The following is a 27,376-nucleotide window of genomic DNA, read 5'->3' on the forward strand; positions in this document are numbered from 1 at the left end:
TAGGAAAGAAGAAAAAAAGATACTCCTTTTTTTTTTGTATTTGAAAAACTGAACAATCTACCAAGTAGATATAACAGCAACAACCTCTATATACTTAAAAACAATGGGTAAAAATAAACTGAGGTTTAGGAGAAACGATACAATAACAATCACACTGAGACCCTAAACTATCTTTCACAGAATCTGACAAATTACGTAGAAAATAGATGAGTAGGCCGGACACGGTGGCTTGCGCCTGTAATCCTAGGGGAGGCTGAGGTGGGTGGATCACCTGAGGTCAGGAGTTCAAGACCAGCTTTGCCAACCAGCTTTGCAAAACTCCATCTCTACTAAAAAATACAAAAATTAGCCACGCACGGTGGCGGGCACCTGTAATCCCAGGTACTTGGGAGGCTGAGGCAGGAGAATTGCTTGAACCCAGGAGGTGAAGGTTGCAGTGAGCCGAGACTGTGACACTGCACTCCAGCCTGGGCAACAGAGCGAGACTCCATCTCAAATAAAAAAAAAAAGAAAAGAAAAAAAGAAAAGAAAGAAAATATAATTAAAACAGCATCATTTAAATCCAGACTATATATATAAATTATATTTTAAAATATATGTAAATAAACTACATATCATGTATATATAAAATTCTATACCAAAAAAAGAGATTATACATTATTTTCAAACACATGAAACACTACCGGCAAGTAATCATAGATCTTAGACCACAGAAAAAATTTCAACAAATTCCCAAAAGGTAGAAATTGGTTAAAAAGTAAATCAAAGTTGAAATATAATGTAAAACATAAACAACAATAGCTCTAGTATATCTACACTTGTGGGATATCAAATTGATACAGATAGAAAAACATTTAGCCTTACATGTAATTACTAGAAAACCAGAAAAGTGGGAAATAAAATTTAGGTTTTGGAAGGTAGAAGAGTTAATAAATAAAATACCAAGAGTAAGTTCTTGTAAAGACTTAAACACCCCAGAAAAAACCTTCAGTAAGTTTAATTAAGGAAAAAGAGAAGAAAACATCAGTAAACGAGGAAATGACAGATACAGAGATTAAATAACTTTTAAGAGGATATTATCTAGAAGTTATTCCAAAATTTTGGAAAATCCAGAACAGATGGATACTCTTCTAGGAAAGTATAACCAAAATTGACTCAAAAAGAAGAAAAGCACACTAACAACCTATAATTATAGAAGACATAGTAAACTTATCCAAAATATTGATCTCTCAAAAGGTGACAGACTCAGATGAGTTTATGGATGAGTACCATCAAATCTTTAAGAAGACAATATTGTCCATGATATGAAAACCCTGTCAAAGTATAGACAAATTTAAATTTCCTAACTCATTTTCTTAGGCTAGCCCAACTTAGATTCCAGACAAGTAAAGCAGAAGAAAGGTACAGGCCAATATTACTAATAAACATATATGAAAAAAATTCCTCAATGAAATATGGATTGAGTATCCCTTATCTGAAATGCTTAAGAACAGAAGTGTTTCAGATTTTGGATTTCTTTAGGTTTTGAAATATTTTGCATATATGCGATATATGCAAATATTCTATATTAGATATGCAAATATTTCAAAACCCAAAGAAATTATTAGGTTATATACATAATCCTTATATTGTTTACATAATATATTGGGGATGTGATCCAAGTATAAACACAACATTCATTTGTTTCATATACACCTTATACACAGTCTGAAGGTAATTTTATACAGTATTTTAAATTTTGTGCATGAAACAAAGTTTTGACTGTTTTAACTGTGACTTGTCACATGAGGTCAGGTGTGGAATTTTCCATTTGTGGCATCATGTCAATACTCAAGGGAGTGACTCAAGGATTTTGGAGCATTTTGGATTTTCAGATTAGGGATACTCAACCTGCAGAAACAAATCAGTTGTACAGTATTAACCAACACATCATGACTACAAAAAGGCATTTAAGGATGACTTAATGTTTAAAAGCCTATTAACGTATTTTATTAGTATCAACCGATTAAAGAAGAAAAATATCACATGGCAATCACAACAACAGTTAATCCTTACTAAAATCGATATTTCCTTTGTTATTTAAAACAAAAACATGCAAAAACTCTTATCCAACAAGAAATAAACTCTTTTCAACTCAACAAACTGTCTACAAGAAACTTTAAGCAAAATTACATTCAATAATGACAGCAGTATCCTTGTTATAATCTGAAGCAAGAGAGAAATACCTAATATTGTACTGGGGATCCTTCGTAGTATAAGAACACAAGAAAAAGAACAAGAATAAAATTGGAAAGCAACAGATAAATGTCATATTTTTGAGAATATTGGCTACTTAGAAATTTCAAGAGAACTGAAAAAAATATTAGAATATGAGTTCAGCATGAGACTGAATGAATTCCTTTGTATCAATAATGAATTAGAAAATTCTGGTATAAAATCCCTCTTTCACTAGCAACAAAAACAAAAACTAAGATACATAAAAATAAATTTTAAAAGAAATGTGCAGTTCTCTATAAAGAAGACTATAGGACTTTCCCATAGGACATAAAAGACAAAGATAAATGGAAAAACATATCATGTTCCTAAGAGGGAAGACATATTTTCCCATTTTCCACAAATTACAGTGTAGTTCTAAGCCAAATCTCAGGATGTTCCCAAATTTGACAAACAAATTCTAAAATATATGTGGAAGAGAAAAACGCAGTGCTTTAAAACAGCTAATTCACAGGCTGGGCGCAGTGGCTCATGTCTGTATTCTGAGCACTTTGGGAGGTCGAGGCGGATGGATCACTTGAGATCAGGAGTTTGAGACCAACCTGGCCGATATGGTGAAACCCTGTCTCTACTAAAAATACAAAAATTAGCTGGGTATGGTGGTGGGCGCCTGTAATCCCAGCTACTTGGGAGGCTGAGTCAGAAGAATCGCTTGAACCCAGGAGGCGGAAGTTGCAGTGAGCCCAGATCGTGCCACTGCCCTCCAGCCTAAGCGATAGAGCAAGAGTCAGTCTCAAAAAAACAAAAAACAAAAAACAACCAACAAAAAAAACCTCATTCATTCGGTAAATACTGGATGCATGCTATATACCAGTACTCGTCTACACTAGAAGTGAACATTCAAAATCCCCAATCTCAGAAAATTTGTAATGATTTATTAAAATGTTGGATTAATAAAAACAAAAACTTCATACAGGCATCAAAGAACTTACACAACAGTGAAGGATTACTGAGCCAAAAATCCGAAAGACACTTCTCCACAGAGTTCACAGAAAAAAAAAAAAAAAAAAAAAAAAAAAATCTTAAAGAAGACAAGAAACCCAGTGAGGCCATGCAGTAGGGATATCTTTTAGTTTTGCCCAAGGAGAAATGCCCGATCTCAATAAATAGCTATAGGCCGGGCGCGGTGGCTCAAGCCTTTAATCCCAGCACTTTGGGAGGCCGAGACGGGTGGATCACGAGGTCAGGAGATCGAGACCATCCTGGCTAACACAGTGAAACCCCGTCTCTACTAAAAAATACAAAAAAACTAGCCGGACGAGGTGGCGGGTGCCTGTAGTCCCAGCTACTCGGGAGGCTGAGGCAGGAGAATGGCCTGAACCCGGGAGGCGGAGCTTGCAGTGAGCTGAGATCCGGCCACTGCACTCCAGCAAGGGAGACAGAGTGAGACTCCGTCTCAAAAAAAAAAAATAAATAAAATAAATAAATAAATAAATAAATAAATAAATAAATAGCTATAAAACTAAATTGCACTTTCAATGGCCTCATGGGGCTAGAACAACAAAACTATACCCACCGGGCAAAAGGTGAACCAGTTGTAAAACCAGGCTTTTACAACTGATGAGATAGCTCTTATAGCCTGACTTTGGGTCATCTGAGTAGGCCAGGTAAATGCAAGACCTGAACTTGGATTAAGGTGTTCTGAACTAGTAGCACCCCTAGACACCTGGCAGAAGTAAATGAAAATCTTATGGGAGAAGATACTGTCCTAGGCCTGAAAATAGTTCTATAATAGATTTCAAATACAATGCCCACCATATAGTCAAACATATGGGCATATAAGAAAACAAGATGCCATGAACAAGCAGAAAAAAGGAACTACTAACAGAATCTGACCCACAATTATTTCAGAGTCCCAGAACTATCAAATACAAAATATAAAAATAACTATCTGGGCCATATTCTAAGAAATAAAAGCCAAGCTAGGGTACTAAAAACAATAAAAAGTGTATCTGAAAAAAAGCCAATGGAAATTCTAGATCTGAATAATAGTATAACTAAAGTAACAGTCACTGAGAAAATCAGGGGAAGAAACTAGAATGCAGCACAGAGAGACAAAGAGAAAGAAAACAGAGAAGACACAAAACCTAGAAAGCACAGTGAGAAGGATTTAACACATATTTTAGAGTCCCAAAAGAACGAGAGAGAGAAAATGGGGCAGAAAAAAACAGTTGAAAGATAAACAGCCCAGAAATTTCCAGAATCCCAGCAGAGATCTCAAACTGGACAACAACAAAAAATTCCCACAGACATATTACAGGAAAACTTTAAAAACTCGAGATAAATTTAAGTATCTAAAAATCACCCAGAAAATACAGAACAGATTGTTTTAAGATGAGCAACAACAACTTGCAAGAACAAGGCAGAAAATGATGGAACAGCCTCAATATGTGAGGAAAAAATAACTATCAATATAGAATTCCATAACCAGTAAAAATATCATTCTAGAACTAAGTGAATAGCCATACTAACTAAAATATCAAATAAACCCTAAACAGTGGGAAAAAAAAAATTAACCAAATAAAGGCATCATCAGACAAACAAATGCCAAGAATATGTGCCATAAAATGACTAAAAAATTTAAAAGGATTCATTGGAAGTCACCATAAAGCAAGTGAAAAGTACAGCCACAAAGTAGAGGATATCTGCAACACATACAACCTAAGGATTAATGGAATTCCTAAGAGTCAATATGGAAAAAGACAGACACTCCAATAGAAAAAAAATGGGTGATCAGTAAAGGCATTTTTCAAAAGAGAAACACATGTGGCCAATAAACATAAGAAAGGATAATCAGCCTTATAGTAATCAGGGAAATGTAAATTAAGTTCACAATGAAATATTTATATGCACTATTGAGTAAAAATTTAAGTCTGACAGTATTAGGATACAGAGGAACAAGAACCCTGACACACTTCTGGGAGTAAACACATGTACAATCATTTTTTAGAAAAGTTTGGCTTTATCTAAGAAGCAGAAACTATATAGTCTATGAGTAAAAAATCCCACTCCTTGGCATGCAACTTAAGAGAAACCTACAGATGTTCATCATGAGACATAATAAAAGTGTTCATAGCTCCATTGCTTTTAAAAGTCATAAGCTGAAAACAACCCAAATGTCTATCAAGAACCAAAATGGATAATTAAATGTGGCATATCTATATAATAATATACAACAATGAAAATGAATAAACTATAGTTACTAACAAAAACAGAGATGAACTTCAATGACAGTATTAAGCAAAAGCAACAGGTCACAAAAGAGGACACACAGTGTAATTCCATTTCTATGAAATACAAGAACAGGACAAAGCAGACTGCATGCTTTCTAAGAGGTCAAACTATTAAGAATGATAAACAAATGATTATTAGAAAAGTCAGAATAATGGTAAACAGAGAAAGATAATTTAATTGGGGATGCTTGCAATGTTCTACATCTCGTCTTTAGCGTAATTAAGGTTATTTCTTTACATATCACAGTAACATATTTACGTACTTTATCTCACAATAAAGCCAATTTGGTAAGTGGCAATTTGTTCATACTTCAAACATTCTGAGTATTTATAATATTTAAGAATTATCTGGTCTATTAGCCTAACAGTTCAGCCTTCTAAATCCAATCTAAAAATGTGTAAATGAGTAATCAACATGGACTTGTACTAATCATTTTTAAAGTAGAAATCTTAAGTTATCTGAGGCATTGAAATAGCCAAGATAATTCAACGTTCTACACATTAAGACTAATTTTTTCTATTTATAAAAGATATTAATATACTTGAAAAGATTTCAAATCAGGGAATGGAGGTTCTTGAAATAGTAACTGAATATACTGAATTTAGAAATGCTTTTTTAAATGTTTTAAAAATTCTACTAAGGTTGTAAATGTGACTACACATTATCTAAAAGGTCCTTGAAAGTATTTGCTGAAATTTGCTAAACTCATCAATAGAAAAAAACAAACAAAAAAACAACCCATGAGTTTGACCTTAGAAACTTAAGAAAGAACTAAATCTTTGGATTTATGTCCTTAAGAAATCATCTTTTTAGAGCAAACTTCTAAATAATATTTCTCTACCAACTTGTTCAGAATACACAAAACAATTCACATGTAATGCTATCTATTTTTCACATTATATAAAAGCAAACAAAAATACCTATGCCAGAAGATTTTTTTTTAAAATTCTCACACAACACCAATTTATATGATGGAAGATTTTGAGGGTTAATTTTAATTAAAATTTGTCTAGGATTATATTCAAAAACACAAACCACTTGACAGTTGATATGGTGACATATGCTACTTTCAAAGAAGTTACTGTTTACTTTTTTGGGGGGAGGTGGGGGTCACAGAGCAATTAAGTGCTATGGAGCTCCCAGAAAAGTATATATAGACACACCACAAAATTCAATAGTCAAAGATCTCTTGAAAAACACTAGAGGTTAAGGACACTTAAAGCTCTCCATTATCCTGGTGGCCAATTGTGAAATCAGAGCTTAAGTTATTTTAGACATATTATCCAGCAAAATATAATTGTATGTATTATATTATTATATTCATTTTAAATCAGAAAGGTAATGTCTTTAAGAACAAAAGTTGACATTTTTTTTCATTTACCACTTAAAAATGAACACAATACCACTTTTCACATACTAAATAAGCAAAGTTTTGTTTTGTTTAGAAGAATATACTGGCAAGGATGAGAGGAACTGAAACCAGTCTCATACACTGAAGTTAGCAGAATACAGTTATATAACCTTTCTGAATAACAATTTGGAAATGTATACATAAAGCCTCAACTCTCTGAGGAATATTCAACTCTTGATTAACTCTACTACTAGAAATTTATTCTACGGAAATAATTTTGGATGTATAGAATTTACAGCAAGAATGATCATCAAAAGCACTATTTATTTATTTATTTATTTATTTATTTATTTTTTGAGACTGAGTCTTGCTCCACTGCCCAGACTAGAGTGCAATGGCACGATCTCAGCTCACTGCAACCTTCGTCTTCCAGGTTCAAGCGATTCTCCTGCCTCAGCCTCCTGAGAAGCTGGGATTACAGGTGCCCGCCACCACACCCAGTTAATTTTTGTATTTTTAGTAAAGACAGGGTTTCACCATGTTGGTCAGGCTGGTCTTGAACTCCTGACCTCAGGTGATCCACCCACCTCACCTCCCAAAGTGCTGGGATTACAGGTGTGAGCCACCATGCCGGGCCGACAAAGGCATTCTTTATGATGCCCAACCCTGGAGACAATATAACATGAGCAATAATGGAGGAGTAAATAATGTATAGGATAATGGAAAACTGTAAAAAATTTAAATATATTTAAGATGAATATTTAGTGGCATGAAAATGCTCATGAATCTACTGCTAAGAGAATAAAGGGTCAATTTCTGCATAGCAAATTCTTATTTATTTATTTATTTTAAAGGAAAAAGTCTACAAACAGAAAAACAAGACTAGAGGGACATATGATGAATTTTTAATGTGGGGAATTATAAGTATTTTTTTCTTATCTAAAATTTTAACAATAGATCAATAATTTATTAGATTATATGCACTCTTTGTTTACCTTGACTTCTGGCCTAATTTAAGAACCATGCAGTATGAGGAATCAATTCTGTAAATTTTATTATTACAGTTGTTGTTTGCCTAAACTATTAAAGGTATTTATTCAACAATTTGTGATAAGAAAAACCAAAGTTGTAGTAAAGGTATGGGCTACTGATGAAAGATCTATAATTAAATGTGGCTGGCCCTCAAAATAAGAAAACAAGTTCCAATTGTTGAAATAAATATGATAGTTATCTTCTGCAGTGGGGATGAAAGGTGATTCTAGTCTGTCATTTGAAATATCACAGATGAGGACTGGCTTCCGTCACATTCAAGGGTTAACATAAATTATGTGGTATTCAAACGTTAGTGTATACAACGCAGCACCCCAATTTAAAATTAATGGTAAAACAAGATATGTTATAATACATTCTGATCATAATTATATTGAAACAGTGAGATAGATAAGAGACATAAATATATCAAGCTATTTAAAAGTAGGTATCTGAGTGATACTATCACAGGTGATTTCCCCACTTTTTTTTGTTTTTCTATTATTTTTTAAATGGGCATAGATTACATTTTTTTTTTTTTTTTTTTTTAAGGAGACCAGGTCTCACTCTGTTGCCCCAGTATGGACGGCAGTGGCATGGTCATAGCTCACTATGTTCATCTTGAACTCCTGGGCTCAAGCAATCCTCCCACCTCAGCCTCTGGAGTAGCTGGGACTACTGGTGCACACCACCATGCCTTTAAAAAAAAAAAAAATTCTTTCATAGAGATGGGGTCTTGCTATGTTGGACAGGCTGATTTTGAACTCCTGGGCTCAAGTGATCCTTCTACCTCGGCCTCCAAAAGTGCTGGGACTACAGGCCTGAGCTACTGTGCCTGGTCTATTACATTTTCTTAGTGATGAAAAACCCAGAGTGATCCTTTGGACTCTGTGTTCTAATTGCGCAGTCCTTGAAAAGTTACGAATATGTCCTTTAAAAAAGTTTGTCTAGTAAATTACTGAGAAGCCATTATCTCCCCAACCTATAATTAAATAAGTAAAATTTAAAATACAGATATGAGTTATGCCACAGTTCTAATATACTAGAAATAAGTATAGTGGAAAACAACACATAGAAGTTAACTTTTTTGTCTTGAAGCCACTAAGTAAATTAACACTTCAGCCTGTAATTTTTTTTTGTTGTTGTTGAGACGGAGTCTTGCTCTGTCCACCCAGTGAGCGCGATCTCGGCTCACTGCAAGCTCCGCCTGCCGGTTCACGCCATACTCCTGCCTCAGCCTCCCCAGCAGCTGGGACTACAGGCGCACGCCGCCACGCCCGACTAATTTTTTTGTATTTTTAGTAGAGAGACAGGGTTTCACTGTGTTAGCCAGGATGGTCTCCATCTCCTGACCTTGTGGTCCGCCCACCTCAGCCTCCCAAAGTGCTGGGATTACAGGCGTGAGTCACCGCGCCCGGCCCAGACTGGAATTTTTTAAAGCCCTAATTTAGCATTAGAAGCTCACATATCTCAGGCAATGGAAAAAGAATTAAAAGAAAATTAGTCAATACTGAAGGATAAATCAGGTCATATGCTGACATAAAAATCGATCATGTAACTTGAGACAATATTTCATACTTTTCTTCTAGTGGGAACCAAATGAAAATATACTAACTTTCTAGTTGCCAAATAAAAGATGAATTTTGAATGCTTCCTAAAGAATTCTTTAAATTTTGTAACCCTAATATCTTTACTATGAAAAATGTTCTTCGCTTAATTTACTTTTCAGGAGTCACTCTAGTCTACTGTTTCTGACATGAAATATTTTATTCTGATGACTGAATTCTTTATATATCTAGAAGGAGAAATAATTGTTTACATATAACTCAATATATTTTAAAATTAAATGTAGTTTTGATTCCGAAACTTGTGGTCAAACGAATTCTTCTCCTTGTATTCACACATGTTGATATTTGGCCTAATAAGACAAAATCACAGAAGTGTAAGAATTAGGGGGTCAAGTTGGTGGCTCATGACTGTTATCTCAACACTTTGGGAGGCCGAGGCGGAAGGATCTCTTGAGCCCAGGAGTTTAAGCACAGCCTGGGCAACATGGCAAAACTCTGTCTCTACAAAAAATACAAAAACTAGCCGAGAGTGATGACGTGTGCTTTTAATTCCAGCTACTAGGGAGGCTGAAGTGGGAGGATCAGTTGAGTCCTGAGAGGTTGAGTCTGCAGTGAGACATGGTCATACCATTGGACTCCAGCCTGGGTGACAGAGTAAAACCCTGTCTTAAAAAAAAAAAAAAAAAAAAAAAAAAAAAAAAAAAAAAAAAAACCAATTAGAGTGGAAAGGGGCTCTAGTGATTACTAGCCTTCCCACAAGAATCCTGCTATGATTTTTTTTTTTTTACTTCTGGATTCCACCTGCTATGTAGTATGTCTTCCAATTTAAAAATATATGTTCAAAGACCTTATATAACTATCAATGAAACTTGTTCAGTAAGAGATAACCAATATATACAGACCTGATATATTTTCAGTCGAAAGTAAAGAAATGTGATGTTTTAGTTTTGTCACTATAGACAAATACATAGTTTTTATCGGGTCTTTTGTAAAATTGAAAATAACTTACAAGTACTTTTCCCTTATCTATTAACCTAAGGATCAGGAGATCCTTGTTTGGGAATGATCCATCTAGTCCAACCTTCTAATTTTGCATATAAGATGGTTCTAAATTTAGAGGTTTGATTAATCATGAAAGGGGGAAAAATGATCTTTCTCACATACATTTTATCGACCAATGAGGTGATTCCAGAAAAACTATACTCTGTGAACCAAGTAACCTGGTAAGTATAAACAGTTTAAATCCAATGAAACACAACCTGAAGTGAACTATTTCCACCAATGATAAAAATAAGAAATGTTTCACATTTTAATTTTCTTTAAACCTTTTTTTATTTAGAGATTTTTCTGGTAAGGAGATATACCATAGGAAAGCAATTTCACTGGCAGTGAGGTATGTATATACTCTACCAAAATACTCCTTATTTTAACGGTTTTTAACTTTATTTACATACGAAGCAAAGAATCAATGCATATCCTTGGTTCAACTATAGTATCAGCCATACTACATGAAATAAAATGGTGCTTGCATACAAAAACTTGTTGTTTATAAAGGAATCTGATTTCAGATTAAAAGAACTAATTTGTTTTTGGAAAAAAATTTTAAAAAGAATCACAATTTATCATGACCAAGACACCTGCACCATATTTTCCATTCCTCACAGCACATTTATTTCAGTAATTCTGTTATGTCGGTTCTTAGCATGAGCATAGTGTTACACGATTTTCGTACATATAATCACATCCAAAACAAGTTCTAAAATTTAAATTGTAAACATTCTCATCATATGTAGAAATATTTTAATTGGTATATTAAGTTTTGCTAACTGATCAAATTTGGAAGATAATATAAATGAGAACGTCTATTCTAAACTGTGTAGTGAGCATTGTTTATTAATTACATTTCTACAATGTTAAATAAAGTAAGAGGCAAACCTGTTCTGTAAGCATGTCAAATTTTAGGTAAAACATTAAAAAGAAACAAACCTGTTAACAAAAGAATGTCTTGCAATAAAGAACATTAGATTTTTAAAATCTATTATGATACAAAAATGTAAAGGGTAAATAGCATCTTTGTTGACAAAGTAGGAGGTAGCATGGATGCACCACTTTATTGTCTGAGAAATGCAACTGGAGTAAAGAATATTTCCTTACCACAAATAATTTCCAGAACTATGTACATATTTCTTTTAGAAATACTTGTTTAAACAAATCTCCCTCCACTTTTTAGTATAAAAAAAACCGTTCCATGTGATTTTAAAAAAAACACTTACACATCTAGATAGAATAGTACTCTGCCCTATTTGAGTGAACAGTCTCAAACTATGAAGTACATGATATTTAATGCCCTAATTTAAGTAAATTTAGTCAGCGGTTCTTGGTATTATACAAAACACTAAATACATACAAACAAAATATAATATCTTATTTTTCTATGCAAGTCTTGTGGGGAATAAACAGAGCCTTGATTCTGGTAACACTGCAAAAAACATAATTGTCCAATAAGTCTGTCTATAAGTATCCATGTGCAACAGTTTATTAATGGCTGCTTACATGTACTGCTTTTTTATTGAGTGAACACAGTTAACCAATAAAACTTCATAACCCTTAAAAACACATCTTCCACCCTATATAAAATATATAGACTACTTACTGTTTTAAGTATTCGATTTGCTCTGTCATTGTAATTCACTTTCCCCCATTTTCCTGCTTTAGTATTTATAAACAGATAATTTAATGTGGCTTTAAAAAAAAAAAGAATTTCAAATTTACATCCAATTCAAATTGGCTATTCAAAAGGTTTCCTGGTTCTATGAAGCTGCTTCGGCCATTAGTAGAGAAAATGAAGTTTCTGTAATGGAGGCAGGCTTTTTAAGTAGTGACGTGACTTCCACCATGCCAGCTCCAGTCCGTGGAAGATTAGCGTTTACAATATGTCGTTGTAAGTGCTTAATCCAGTCTTCCTGAACAGACAAGGGTCCTCGAAAGACTAGGCCACAAAACCTACAGAAAGATAACAGTTCTCTTAACATGACCAATTCTCCTTCTTTAAAACCAATTCACATAAAATCCTAAAACATAAGGAATAAACTTTACTGTATTTTAAAGACAACACTTGATAAAGTTTCTAAATAAAGTCAAATGATTTAATAAAACATCAAAACTCCCAATTCATATGTTTATTAACAGCTATAATAAACTCCAGTAATCTTTGTATAGGTGGGAGCATTATTATTAGGTTAAAATTAACATCTACACATCTTAATTCACTTGAAACAACAACCATTACTCCAAAATATGTCATGTTTTAGAAAAGACCCTTCCCCAATTTAGCATTCCTTAAATTGCATTGTGTCTGTGTTTCTTCATGTGTGTTGTGAGTGTGAGTACAGAAGAAGGCGTGACTATGAGGGGAGAGAAAAATGTGTTCCCAATAAGTGAGAACTCAAGATAGCAAAACATCAAACCAAACAAAGTTAAACCATACAAACCAGATAAACACAAGGAAAGCTACTTTTTTATTCTTTTTTATTTTTTCTGAGACAGAGTCTTGCTCTGCTGCTCAGGCTGGAGTGCAGTGGCACAATCTGGGCCCACTGCAACCTCCGCCTCCTGGGCTCAAGCGATTCTCCTGCCTCAGCCTCCTGAGTAGCTGGGATTACAGGCACCCGCTACAACGCCTGGCTAATTTTGGTATTTTTAGTAGACATGAGTTTTCATCATGTTGGCCAGGCTGGTCTTAAACTCCTGGCCTCAAGTGATCCACCCATCTTGGCCACCCAAAGTGCTGGAATTACAGGTGTGAGCCACCACACCTGGCCAAGCTATTAAATAAGTCACAGTATAGTAGATTTACATTACTATTAGCTAATGTAAAAAACTTGATTCATTAGTTGTTGAAGTACAGGATATTGTTAGCTGAATTAAGATTTTAAGCCTATCTCCAAAAGTTCATTTATAACTTGATCGTTGAGAATGCACACTCTGCCACAAATTAAAAACCCCAAATGAAATAGCTAATATGTTTCAAAGCAAAGTATGAAGAAACTGATCAGATCTGGCAAAAGAGGTATATACCTGCATCGGAGAATGTAAACCTCGTCAGCACCATGAGGTAATGTTAGCATTTTCTTCTTGCTTCCAGATCTTGACCTTGATTTCTTTTGCTTACAATCTAAGGCTAAAAAGAGGAAGAGAAAGACTTAACATTCCTTATATATTTCAAAATATACATACACGCATATTTTTCTAGAGAGGTCAGACAGACGATCTAAATCAGTTAGAAAAAGTCTGCATTCATTTCCCTTTTCCCTGAAGCATGCATTCAACTTGCTGATTCTGTAATAGCAGTAATATTATCTGTACTGTACAGCAGTATTTTCTGTACTGAAGAATACTATCTGTATTCTTCCTGTACTGCCTTTTCAAATAATGTTTTACCACGCCAAACTAGAACTGAGAAAATGTAACTAAATAACTCAAAACTACTAAATTGGTCAATTATTACAATAATGGCAATGTTTACTCTTATAATCATATATAATTTTAACATCTGGTTAAATCTTACTTATTTCCAGAAAAATATAACCTTTTGAGATCATTAAATTAAGTTTGCATTTGATTACTGCTCCAAAAGTAGGTCTTATATATTTGGAAAACTTAGTAAGGGAATATGGACAATGTAATTTAAAGCTCAATGAAAAATCAATTTTCATAGTGACTCACCATTAATTCTATAATAAAAAATAGCTCTTAAAATTGTATGGTGGCCCTACATTTGAAAGGACAAAAAAAGTTCAACTTTCATTTTTGAACTTAACTTGTATTCCATATACAATAATCAATTATGCAATCATATGTTTTATTTTACTAGAAAATAAATATAAATCCATATTATTTCATGTAAGTTTACAACTGGATCTCATGTTTTATGCTAACTGTTCTTTACATATTTTTCATTTTACATTTTCTCCAATAGCTTATTTTAAAATGTGATTTGAAAAGGTAAAAAAAAAATATTAAAATAGACCAAAATTGTATGTGAACTGTTCTTGAAATTTTTCCATTACTTGACTTTTCCTTTATTTATTCTAAAACAACCTAATTTTAAAAAGAAAAAAAAAGGTATTTTTTTATAGGCAGAAATAGATAGCACATAACATTTTATAGGTCTTTGAATACAGCTACACCATTTCTTTGGACAAAGGGATGATAGCAATCCAGGGTGCTGCTGGTCAATTAGCAGGAAGAGAAGGTAAGAATTTATCTGTAGGGATCCAAGGGGGGAGGGATACAAATGTAACAGAAGAGTTACCCAAATGGCTTTTCTTCCATTATCCTGTCATGTGAAAAATTCCCTTGAAAAATTCTAAGTAAGAGAGAAGGAACTGGCTATTCAATGACTCTGTGAAATGAATTGTTCAAAGTCCAGATTCCAAAAGAATAGATGCTACTATCACAAAACCAGTAAACATAGTTCCTTAGTCAAATGGCAATGCTAACAGAAACGTCATATAGAAAATTCAAAACCACAAGAAACCTAAATTGAAGTCACTGGTATCAGCTTCCTGTCACCTGCCTATTCAAAAGTAAAATCTAGGACACACAGTCTTTTTCTGTTTATCCTTAGAAGAAGAGTCTAATAAGTAAAGAACTACTAGAAGTCAAGTTAGGTATTAAAGAATGGGTAATTCAAAACTAAACAACCAAACTCTGGAATAGAAAAATCTTATAAGGATCTTATTAGTTATCTCAGTCAAGAGCCTGGCATGTAGTAGGAACTCAACAAATACTTCTGTAGTAAAAATAAAGCAAAACCCAGTAATTTAACCATTGATATTTAGACAGCCTAAGAATGAAAATGTTTTACTCCTATTTGATACAGGTAATATTCCTGTACAACACTGTGCATCATTTGTTTAAATATGTTGCTGCAGTCGCACGTACTTCATTATCCTAGATATAAATCACTGACCAGTCCAGCTTATGTAGAGAAACTAGGTTATTCACAACAACTACAAGAGTGAAATACAATATGCTTTGTAACCAGTAGGAAAAACCTTTTTCCTAATCGCTGTGGTAAGCAATCTGAATTTAAGTGGGTTATGAGTAATTCATATACTGGAAATAGAGTTGAGGTAACTCAAAGAGTAACTGCTACTAGATGTCAGCTATTCTTTCCATTTGTAAAGATGGATCCTTGTCTGTGTTAGGCAGAATAGAGCAGGCATTTGGTGTCTCATAAGACTACAGGTATAATCTTACTTTGATGAGCTTGCTGGTTGTCAAAATTGCCACACTGTATTCAAATTCCTTTTAAAATGCAAATAAATTACTGTAGGATACAAACAGAATACATTATAACAACCCTTAAAAATTTGTTCACAGAATGTTAATGTTAGGGGTGTTAAGCAAATTGAGGAAGAAGGGCAGAGGATGGTAGGGAAATATGCAAAAGAACACTTTATCAGTTATAAAGCATTTAAATTTACATGTTGTAATATTTTAAAAATGGAACTGGGTATGTTTATTCTGAAATACAGAAATATTTTTGGTTTTCCTTTAGGGAAAAAAAGAATTATTTTATGGCTTTTGATGCTTTATGGACTGTGGAAATTCCTAAGTTTAGGCTGTGTTATGAATGATCAGATCTAAACTTGAAATAAGAATGCCATCATTTTTGTAGCAATGAATATTTGAAGGTATTATGACCTTGGAAAGCAGGACAACTCAGTCAGCATACGACTGATCGATCATCTCTAGAACCCAGGGCTCCAAAGTTAAGGTTACAGAATCTCATGCACTGAGAATGCCTAGAAACTTATCCATAAAGTTAAAATATTAAAAATCTGGGATCTCTGGAAATTGAAATCTAAATGCCTCAGTGTTTTAATATCTTCATCAATTCTAGATTATCTCCTGAAATGTTATATTTTTGAGTAGGTGAGACATGAACATATTTTACAATAGTTTTTTCTAATGCCAATATCCAAACTCACTCCTGTGATAGTGACCATACCTTTGGGAAAATCTGTTTAAAATTGAATATTTAACATATTAAAACTGCACAAAAAGGGGACATCTATATAGGATCCTCTACATAAAAAGACGATTTACACAGAAAATTTCAATAAATGAAAGGATGAGGTACAAACATGTCTGTTATACCAATATTTTCACTTAAGAGATTTTATTATATCTAGAGGGAAAAGTAGTTTTGTTCTGGACTGTACCAGGAGCCACTACAACATTAAATACAGATCACTAACACATTCAGTTTTAGTATAATGCAGCTCATCAATATCTGTGATAAACAGCCAAAGCTTTAACAGAGTTGTTTATATGAATAATCTGCCAAATAGATAACTTTGTTACACAAAGCCTTTTTTTGTAATAGGATTTTATTTGCACTTGTTAGTGACCAAAACACTCCAAGGAACTTAAAAACAAAAAACCCACACACACTTTTCTCTTTACAAAGTATTTTAAATCTAACATTGTTTCTATAATTTAAATATATTAAAAATTTATTTTTAGAAAGTGTTAATTTTCTTCTCAAGTATAAGCTTCTTTAGAAAGAAACAAATCCAGTCATCCAAACCTTCCTGAGATTACTAATCAGTGGGCAAACTGTTTAAGTGATCAATTTCAACCAAAAGACTGTCAAAAATCTTTCAAGTTACCTGATTTATAAAAGATCTAAATTGCTACTGAGAATATTTTACTTATACAGAGAATAAATTGAGCTGTGAGGTAAAATGCAAAAAAAAAAAATATATATATATATATATATCTTCCAGTAAGATATCTGTCTTGGTCAAATACAAATATGAAAGAGAAATACGATAAACTCATGAGTCCTCAAAAAGAACACCACACTGCTATGCTATGAATACGATGACCAATGATCATGACGACAACAATACGCCAAAGCACTAAACCAGATTGGTGCAAAGCAAATAGATGACACAACACATAAAAATTCGTCTGTTTTCTGAGCCATTATTTAGTTTTACCCAAAGAAGATTAAGAATTTAGTTTTGACTTTGACATTATTAAAATCTTTTGCTCTTTCCACCTTTCTGCCCATTTTATACAGTAATTGCTTCAACGAGTTTCACTTTCTTTTTCCTTCACAATATAAATGACCCAAGAGAATGAGAGTTCATAAAAACATCTGGAACTTCTTTGATAAAGCACACCATAACTAAATTAACATTCGCTACCAAAGTATTTTTATTTGTAATCATTCTCACCTGCCCAATTACTTAAAAGCATGTTTAATCCGTTTCTTTTCTAATTGGTTGCTGGTATCTCTAGGACAAAGTGAAACAACTGGGTGATCTATACCCAAAGACAGAGGCACAAGAGGGAAGAAAATTTTTTCTCTAAGTGGTTGGACTGTATAAGTTTGGTAGACAATATTAGCTATGACCTCACTCAGAACTGCAGTAGGAATAAACATGACACAAACAGGCAAACCATCATTCCACCACTATTAAAAAGTTGGTGCTGGAGGTTGTGGTGGCAGTGGTGAGGTGGGAAGAGGATGCACACATGCCAAAGGGTATACAAGTGTAAGATAGAAAAATAAACTCAATTCTTTTTTTTAACCTTTAACTTCAGGGGTACATGTGCAGGTTTGTTATATAGGTAAATTGTCACAGGAGTTGGTGTACAGACTATTTCATCACCCAGGCAATAAGCATAGTACCTGATAGGTAGTTTTTAAAATTATTTCCCTCCTCCTACCCTCCACCCTCAAGGTAGGCCTCAGTCTGTTGCTCCCTTCTTTGTGTCCATGTGTTCTTGTTGTTTAGCTCCCACTTACAAGTGAGAACATTCAGTACTGGTTTTCTGTTTCTGTGTTAGTAATAAATTCAATTATAACTGTCACTAATCCTTCAAGGTTCATAAGCCCCAAGCATATAAAAAGACTGCAAATACCATTTTCTTTCCTTTGGCCTCAACTGAAAAAGAATCAGGGCCTTTTTAAAACAAACAAACAAACAAACAAAAACATGCTAGCTTGTGTAAAACAGGAATGGGGTAGAGAAAGCCAATTGTTGAGAAGTCAAAGTTTCCTTTATTCAGCTTTCATCTTTCTTTCTGTACAAAGTGCCTAGGAGACCAGCTTCATGGGTGTCCAACTTGTGCAGCCACATAGGGAGAGCCCCACACTCGGTTTAATGCTCTACTGTTGCAGCCTTGAAATTATTAATTTTTGAACGAGGTCTACCACGTACTCATTTTGCATTGGACTCTGCAAATAGCAGTCCTGGGACCTGAGTATCTACTATCATAAATGAGAAAGGCTGCATTCAGTTCCACCCCTCAATCTCTTGGCCCACACACACACACACACACACACACACAAAAGCTATTAAGAGAAAAATTGTTAAATCCCTAATCTCTACACAGTATGAAAATTGAAAAAGACTCCCCTACTCCTACCAACATCAGTTCTTTGCTTCTAGCTATACCACTTCATTATTCCGAAGATGAGTATATAAGTTTAAAGTTAAAAAAAGCAATGTTTCCCTTATAATCAGGAATGAAGTATAAAGATACACATTTAGTAACCTCAAAAGTATTTATTTTCATCATCATTTTCCCTTGATATTTTCACTCTAAAATTAAATAATTTTTTAGTACCCTAAATAACTTTCATTAATTTTTAGAGTTTCCACTCCCAATGACTGAAAAAAAGATAAGTAACTCAATCACACAGCAATCAGTGGCAAAGTTACCTAGATCCTGCATGTTTTAATAATTTACCTGGAAGAGGATGAAATGCAAAATATGTGGAAAGCAGATTTCCTTTGCTTTAAGAATTAGGTTTGTGGTTTAACAAATTATTAGTCCACAAGGACTGGTTGCTTGAGTTTGTCCTACAAAGTAGGAAATTAATATTAAGGATAGTCAACAGCCTTATAGTTCAGAGGAAGAGTTAAAGGAAATGGAAGTAGCCTTTTATATTTAAACTTGAATGGATTCAGTTAAAGAAAAAGTACAACTTGTAGAAGCCCCGACTATTTCAAAGTAGAGGGGATGATTACTAAAGAATATTTTGAGCAAGTATTCTCTATGTAAAGGGAAAAGCTAGACATAAATATGATACTTCACACATTTTTATGAACAGAAATTAGAAGCAGGCTAGTTTTACCAGCTTGCCCAAAGCTAAAAAAGCTAACAATATCACAACTACAAGTGGCTTACTGGTCAGTTAAGAGTTGATAGGATAGCAAACGTATTACTTCTTTGTGGTAACAGGTAAGAAAATAACATTTAAAATTTTCTTTTCAAGTAAGTTGGACTTGTATGCTGTTTTATTAAGCAAAATAGGCATTAGCTATCAACATCAACCACTTTTCTAAGACACATCTGAAATAAGAATAAACATTAAAGTACATAATGACAATCTGCTTTAAGTCACTTTTGTTGAGAATTACAAACAAAATAATCACAGTCCCTGCCCTCTAAAATCTCCTTATTTCTGATATATCATTTCAGATGTAGTAACAATAATTAAATTGTTCTTGATCTTAAAATTAGCTAAGAAAACCACCTAATTTTAAAATTTCCTTTAAATTATCCTTGATATAATCATATTTAACTTAAATTAGATGGTACTCATAACAATATATTAGTAAATCTCAATGTCACAAATCCATGGTTGCAATGGATCTGATTTGGCTTTTTATAGTTCTTAAGAGCTTTACACATTCCAGCCAAAATTCAAACTACAACCAAACATGGTATTGATCAGGTATTTTCTGTGTTAGCCAACTCCCAGCTAAGCTACAATTAAAAACATAAACCTTGGATAACAAAAATTAACTTCATTCTTCAAACCCTAGGCATACCAAAAAAAAAAAAAAAGTAAATTCTACTTTTCTACTTTTTTCTACTTCTGCAATAAGTGAGGAACTACCTACCAATAAGGCATCCTTTTGCCCTAACCTCCTAACCTCCAACAGAGAAAGTCTGGGTGTTATTTTATTATTTCCATAAAGTCAATTAAAACATTACACTAAAATTTAGCTCTGGCCAACCACATGCCTTGTTATTATAAGGGTTACTTCTATCTTAATCCAGATTACAAATAGCATTCAAGAAATTCAAGTTAGAATTGAGAGAAGGAAAACAGCTCAGAGCAGTCAGCTATGTACAGCATGCGAGATTTACCAGGCCCAGAAAGACTGGAGTAGGGGACTTGAGTCACGTGACTCTCATGCCCACCCCCCAACTGGGGGGAGGGCAATTGTTTAAATTAGGCATTTATTATGTTCCTGACCTGATGCCTCACCCATTATTTTTATGTTCCTGAAATCTGTGATACAAAGAACAATGTATAGCCAATTCATAGCTTACGTTATCTTAATGTAAATTCTTGGTAAATAAACACAGAAACCGCTTTTTTCCTTAAAAACTCACTTGTAACTGCTGCTAATCACAGTGTATATCCAGGGCAACTTGAACCTATGCTCCCAGGTGGCCATCCCAGGTGGCCATCCTCAAGTTTTGGGCTTGAATAAACTCTATACCTAATGATATTTTCTGAATCTCATTATTTAAGGCTTACAGAAAAAAAATCATAGCAAACGCAAACATTATAACTGAGGATAGAATTAGATACATTTAAAATGCCCAAACAAATATTAAAAAAAAAAAAAAAAGTAAAACCCAGAAACTTGGTAAATAATAAAACCAACAGTAATGCTAGGAAACTAGATAAGACTTGCATGAAAAACAAGATGTCAGTCAGAATAGATCACCCTCCTTTTGGAATCAATGAGCAGCAAAAAACAAGCATCGTAAAATTTAAGTATTTTATGCTACAATGGTGTAACTCTTCGGTTATATTCTCCTAAAAACAAACTTACTGATTCAACAAGTGTGGTTATTTACTTTTGAGAAATAAAAATAAAATTCTAAGTTCTACAGCAGACTGAATGGATACCCTCCTCCTTGCCAAAGTGACCCCAGAGAAACCTTAAAAATTGAGTTCCCAGCCATGATGGGACAGGAGGTGAAGCATGTCTCATTAGGTTCCCTCCCTCACTAACCACCATTAAACTTTCTTTCCTAAGAGTTAAAAAGAAACCAACCCTTTCAAAAGACTTGCTCCACCACGGATATCAACCAATCGCCTAACTCAGAAGCTGGACTCCCCTCTGTTTTTGTGGTTTTGAACTGACCAGCATTCCTGATAAGAGATCACCAACTGGTTCTAGCTGGCCCATGGAGGCTGCACATAGGGTGCCTATGAACTCTGTTTCACCTTTTGACATGTAAACCCTAATTTTCCTATGATTAAATGTTAAGTCTTCACCTCAAAGTGAACATGAGATGTATGTAACATGGAGCCTGCACACTAAGCATGTGTGCACCCCCTCATGAATATTCATAACTCCTCCTATATAACCTGTTGAATATGTATACTTAGCCAACCCATTCAGCATAACTTCCTGTCTCACTCTTTCTCCTTTGAAGGGCTTGCTTTTGGTCTCTGTCTCACTTCCAAGCCTGCAGGCTTCAAGCTTTCTAAGAAATAAAGCTCTTTTTTCCAAAATTGGAGATCTCCAGCTTTTAAAATGACACTTTGTTATAGTGGATAGCTGGATGATGAAGTGTTGCTAGTAAATGACAAGAGAAGTAATGAAGCCTGCCCTTCTACCAGACAGCATGGTAGCAGACTGATTAACCGTACTGGTATAACCATCCTCCTCCCACTCAGATTTAAAATACTGAGCCATCTCTTATCTCTAATCTACCATATCCTGCTTATTTTATTTCCGTAATATTACCCATACATCTATTATCCCTCCTTTACATACTTAATGTCACTGACCTGGTACAGGACTCTTAAAATCATCTACCCTGCAATTTTTCCTCCTCTCCGCCAAATCCTTTATTTAAAAAGCAATTTCAAATGCATTACACAAATTCTGTATTCAAATAGTTCCCCACTACAAAGTTAATTCCAACATCTTAGACTAGCATTTTATGTCATCTTTGTGACTCACTTTACCAATCCAACTCAATTCCCCCTTACCTCCTACTTCCTAGTATTTCCAATAAACTTCCCACATTGTCCCGCCTTGCTCCTTCCTTCAGGCATTTCTCTTCCCCATGCCTGACCCCCATTTCCATTTCAGTTGGCTATACATTAGGGTCCATTCAAATGCTAATTCCAAAAGCCTTGGGAGATCCTAGTCTAGCTGAAAGTGTCTTCCTCTTTCTCTGAAATTCCACAGTATTTCACGCATACCTCTTCAATGGCACTTACCAATTTGTCTTGTATTGCAGTTATGCATATATGTACTTCTACTGTATTGTAAGATCCAATATACCTCTGCATACTTAGCACAGTTGGAGGTGAAAAAAAATACATGTTGAATTAGTGAAAAAATCAGCCCATCATTTTTTAGTATGCTGGGGAAATAGCCTAATTCTTGCTGGAATAATAAAACAATTAGTAGAGGGTTACCCAAAATACTGGATTAAATTATATCCAAGCTACTCAAGGCAAAAATAAGAACAACATTTTAGAGCAATAACCACCAAATTGGTTAGGAAAAATCAAGTTATTAACAGTTGAAGGACTAGTCTTCAGTCACCTAGAGAATCTACTCAACTCAGATAATTCACTACCTTGCTAATCATTTATAAATGATATGTTACTGTGCAGATAAATGTATACACACATATGCTCTTAATGAAGAACAGTACTATAGAAATAAGTTATAGCTAAGAAATATAAAGACCCATCTTTTCATTGTCTCATGAATAGCTTTTTAAAATAAAAGTCTGACCATGCCATTCTCTTATTTTTCTTCTCTCTCACTCTCTCTTTCTCTCCCCGCCCTCCCTCCTCCCTCCCCTCCCTCCCTCCTGCCTGCCTTCCTTCCTTCTTTGGAGATGGAGTCTTGCTGTCTCACCCAGGCTGGAGTGCAATGGCATGATCTCAGCTCACTGCAACCTCTGCCTTTCGTGTTTAAGTGATTCTCCTGCCTCAGCCTCCTGAGTAGCTGGGATTACAGGCGCCTACCCACCATGCCTGGCTACTTTTTTGTATTTTTTAGTAGAGATGGAGTTTCACCATGTTGGCCAAGCTGGTCTCAAACTCCTGACCTCAGGTGATCCGCCCACCTCGGTCTCCCAAAGTGTTGGGATTACAGGTGTGAGCCACTGCGCCTGGCCTATTTTTCTTTTATGTTTATTTATGAGACAGAGTCTCACTCTGTCGCCCAGGCTGGAGTGCAGTGGTGCAATCTTGGCTCACTGCAACCTCCACCCCCCAGGTTCAAGCAATTCTCCTGCCTCAGTCTCCTGAGTAGCTGAGGCTACTCAGGCACACACCACCACACTGGGCTAATTTTTTTTTTTTTTTTTTTTTGAGGAGTTTTGCTCTTGTTGCCCGGGCTGGAGTGCAATGGCACAATCTTGGCTCACTGCAACCTCCGGCTACCGGGTTCACGCAATCCTCCTGCCTTAGCCTCCTGAATAGCTGGGATTACAGGTGTGTACTACCACGCCCAGCTAATTTTTTGTATTTTTTTTTAAGTAGAGATGGGGTTTCACCATGTTGGCCAAGATGGTCTCACACTCCTGACCTCAGCTGATCTGCCTGCCTCAGCCTCCCAAAGTGTTGGGATTACAAGTGTGAGCCACCACACCCAGCCCCCTTATTTTTAAAACATTCTTTAACGACTTCCTAATTTTTTTTATTTTTTACCAAGCATTCAAAGCACCAACCCCACCTTTCTGGCACTACAATTTTCCCAAACATCTGTAACCAAATCTTCTCATAGTTGAACTCCAAGTTTCACTCCTGACACCTGAAGTCCAAATTTCATACCTTTGTGTCCACACTATGTTCTTCTCTGCCTGAAATGTTCTACACTTCATCTTGTCTTCCTAAAACTCTACTGCATCCTTCAAGTTAAGGGTGTGGCTGGAACCATGTAAACCTTTCTGTAACACCATACTTGATCTTTTCCCACTGGGTTATGATTATGTTTATGAAGTTGGAGTGCAGTATCTTTACTGGCTCAGCGATGAGCACAGTCTTGGTACAAGAACTCAAACTTTTGTTGAATGAATAAAATTTTGTGTGACTGCTAGTTTTGTAGTTCTCTTGCATTTGAAAAGTGACAAGAAACATACCAGCATGAACTATTTTTATTTATTTTCTTTTTCTCTTTTCTACAAGCTCTAATTCAATGAGACAAACAGTAAGGGCATCAGGAAAAAAAAAAAAGGAATCTCACTTAATTCCCAGCTCCCCTCAAAAGGAGGCTTAGACTAAAATAATCAACCTGAACACCTACAACACTTAAAGCCAATATGCCATTTAGTTGTATACCATCTTGCACAGTTTCCAAATTTTGATAGTTTTATGTATGTTGTCAACAATCCTTTCCTAAGTTCTCTGACAGTAGAGACACGTCTCGTACTTTTCACATATCCCCCCTCAGTCCAGTCTGGAAGAATTATCAAGGTGTTTGCTTTAAGTAGAAGCAGGTTCGCTCGTTTGGAGTTTAATCTTACTAAGATCAAAATTTTCTACTTACACTCTTTCAGGCTGAATGAACCATTATGAAAGCATGCAATTTTTCAAACATGCAGTACCGTATTATTTTTAAAAGACACTACAGTGACACTCATGAATGACCAAGTAATTTAATGCACATTGGGAAGCTTTCACAATACTACTTTTCCTGTCACATCAGAAAGTGCTCCCACAGCACTTTCCACAACATAAAAATGACTTTTCTAGTGGCTTACAAACCCATTCAGCACCTGACACTGTACTACATGTTCATTAGCACTTGTTACAGTCCTGTGTGGCCAATTATATCATTAAAGCTGAAAACAGACAAAAGAAACCTACTACGATTACACTTAAAAGTAGATGGTATAAAAAATAAAACACTGACTTTTAAAAACTGTTAATATATTGCACTAGTGGCATTGACCTCATCAGAAAAGTCAAATAATTATGATGGATAAGTCATTTGTTGCAGAATAGCAACAACTGGGCTTTACTTCCAAAATGTATCAAGAAAGTGTTCTGGGCTCGGCACAGTGGCTCATGCCTGTAATCCCAGCACTTTGGGAGGCCCAGGCGGGAGGATCACCTGAGGTCAGGAGTTCGAGATCTGCCTGACCAACATGGAGAAACCCCGTCTCTACTAAAAATACAAAATTAGCCAGGCATAGTGGCGTGTGCCTGTAATCCCAGCTACTCATGAGGCTGAGGCAGGAGAATCACTTGAATCTGGGAGGCAGAGGTTGCAGTGAGCCAAGATCACACCATTGCACTCCAGCCTGGGCAACGAGGGTGAAACTCCGTCACACACACACACACACACACACACACACACACACACACACACAAAAGTGTTCTGAAGATAATGAAATGAAGCCCCTCCCAAATATAAAAATATTTTTCTTGCATTAATTTTAAATGAGTAACTAGAAATCTCCAATTACTTTAAGTCCCAGAGGTTAGCATTTGATTTCAAAAGTGATCTAGAGAGAAAAATTTGGATAAAATGCGTATAGAAAATTCACCTGCTGCCACAGAAGAGTTATGACTTCTAAGATACTACTACCATTGGTTCTAGTCAGTACCGACCCCTAAGAGAAAGAGGCAGTTAGGACAGTGACTTCAATGTATGATAGTGACTTCTTAGTGGGCAGCAAATCAATTTACTGGCTCATGACCAGCATTAATTTTTCACAACAAAGAATATACTAAAAAAGAAAATATTGAAGTACATTTAGGTGAGTGAACAAGGAATTGTGTGTTTGTATTAATATAAGTTTGTATATGTGGCCAAGATATAAAATAAAGTCCCATTAAAATGCTGAATGCTACCATCATTGTTTCTTCTTTTCAAAGGATAACAACATGCTATCTACCACAGAGAAGCATTGTGGCATTCACTGACAGATCTACTTCCTTTAACAACATTCTCTCTACTCTGACTGTATTTCCCTTTCCCTACCTGCTGAAATTCACTCTTATTTTGACCTCAAAATATATTTTATTTCCTGATTGCAGATTAGGTTGATAGAATATGCTTTACCTTAATTTTAAATGCTTTATCAATTTTAATAACCAGGATGATTAATTTATCATTCAATCCAGGACACTTATGAGAGTAAAAGAGGCACTAGTACTTAGGTGTGACAAGGCAAACCAGTATGTACAGTCCCTCCATTAATAACTTAATAGAACTATGTTCTTAATATTGCCAGCATAAAAATACACCATTTAATTAAAACATTAGGCACAAAAAGCTAATCAGTAAAATAAAAAGTCCAGAAGTAATTAATATAAGCTACATTATAAAATTTCAATATTTAATGAAAACTATATAGTGTTCTTATTAAACTGTTTAGAAAATTAACCAGAAATAATCTGTGTGAGCATGTAAAACATTAAAGAGAACAAAATCTCAAAAAAAACCCACCATTACTGCATTCTATAAATAACTGGAATAAACTCTTGAGTAAGAAGTCTGCCTTAAATTTACGATATAGGATACAAAATAAACCCTTTGATTCTAGTCTGTTTTGATAAAGATTGATCAGGGGAAAGGAAGTAAAACAGCTTCATAAATTATCTACAAGTAAAGACACATAAAAATTATTATTTGAACCTACCCAACAGAAGATAAACTGAGACAGTTCTCGGCAAAACTTTGATCTGTGAAATTATTCTTTTATGACAATTTAACTGTCCTAAGTCTGCCTACCTCTTCCAAATCTCCAATTCTAAACCTTTCCTATTTCCTCCATCGGTTCCTTTTATAAATATCAGGGAAGATGTATTTTAATTTATATTTATGACCCCAGAATTAGTTTTGTTATTATGCAATTCTTAGATTTTAAGCATCTTCTGCTC

The 27,376-nt window shown here is 34.8% G+C and overlaps 1 protein-coding gene across 18 annotated transcripts in view; it reads right to left on the bottom strand.

Moving 5' to 3' along the window:
* Positions 1 to 10,769: 10,769 nt before the first annotated feature.
* The window catches only part of ZNF644 (zinc finger protein 644), a 101,277-nt gene continuing 84,670 nt past the window's right edge, over positions 10,770 to 27,376 (bottom strand). For all 18 annotated transcript variants that reach the window (XM_050806249.1, XM_050806229.1, XM_050806161.1 and 15 more), the window contains 2 exons: positions 13,534 to 13,636; positions 10,770 to 12,459 (listed from right to left, as the gene is read on the bottom strand). In XM_050806249.1, coding sequence (XP_050662206.1) covers positions 12,267 to 12,459; positions 13,534 to 13,636 — 296 coding nt within the window. In that variant the 3' untranslated portion in view covers positions 10,770 to 12,266. The remainder of the gene's footprint in view (positions 12,460 to 13,533; positions 13,637 to 27,376) is intronic.

The sequence above is a fragment of the Macaca thibetana genome, chromosome 1, assembly GCF_024542745.1.
Source record: "Macaca thibetana thibetana isolate TM-01 chromosome 1, ASM2454274v1, whole genome shotgun sequence".
Classification (NCBI taxonomy): Eukaryota; Metazoa; Chordata; class Mammalia; order Primates; family Cercopithecidae; genus Macaca; species Macaca thibetana.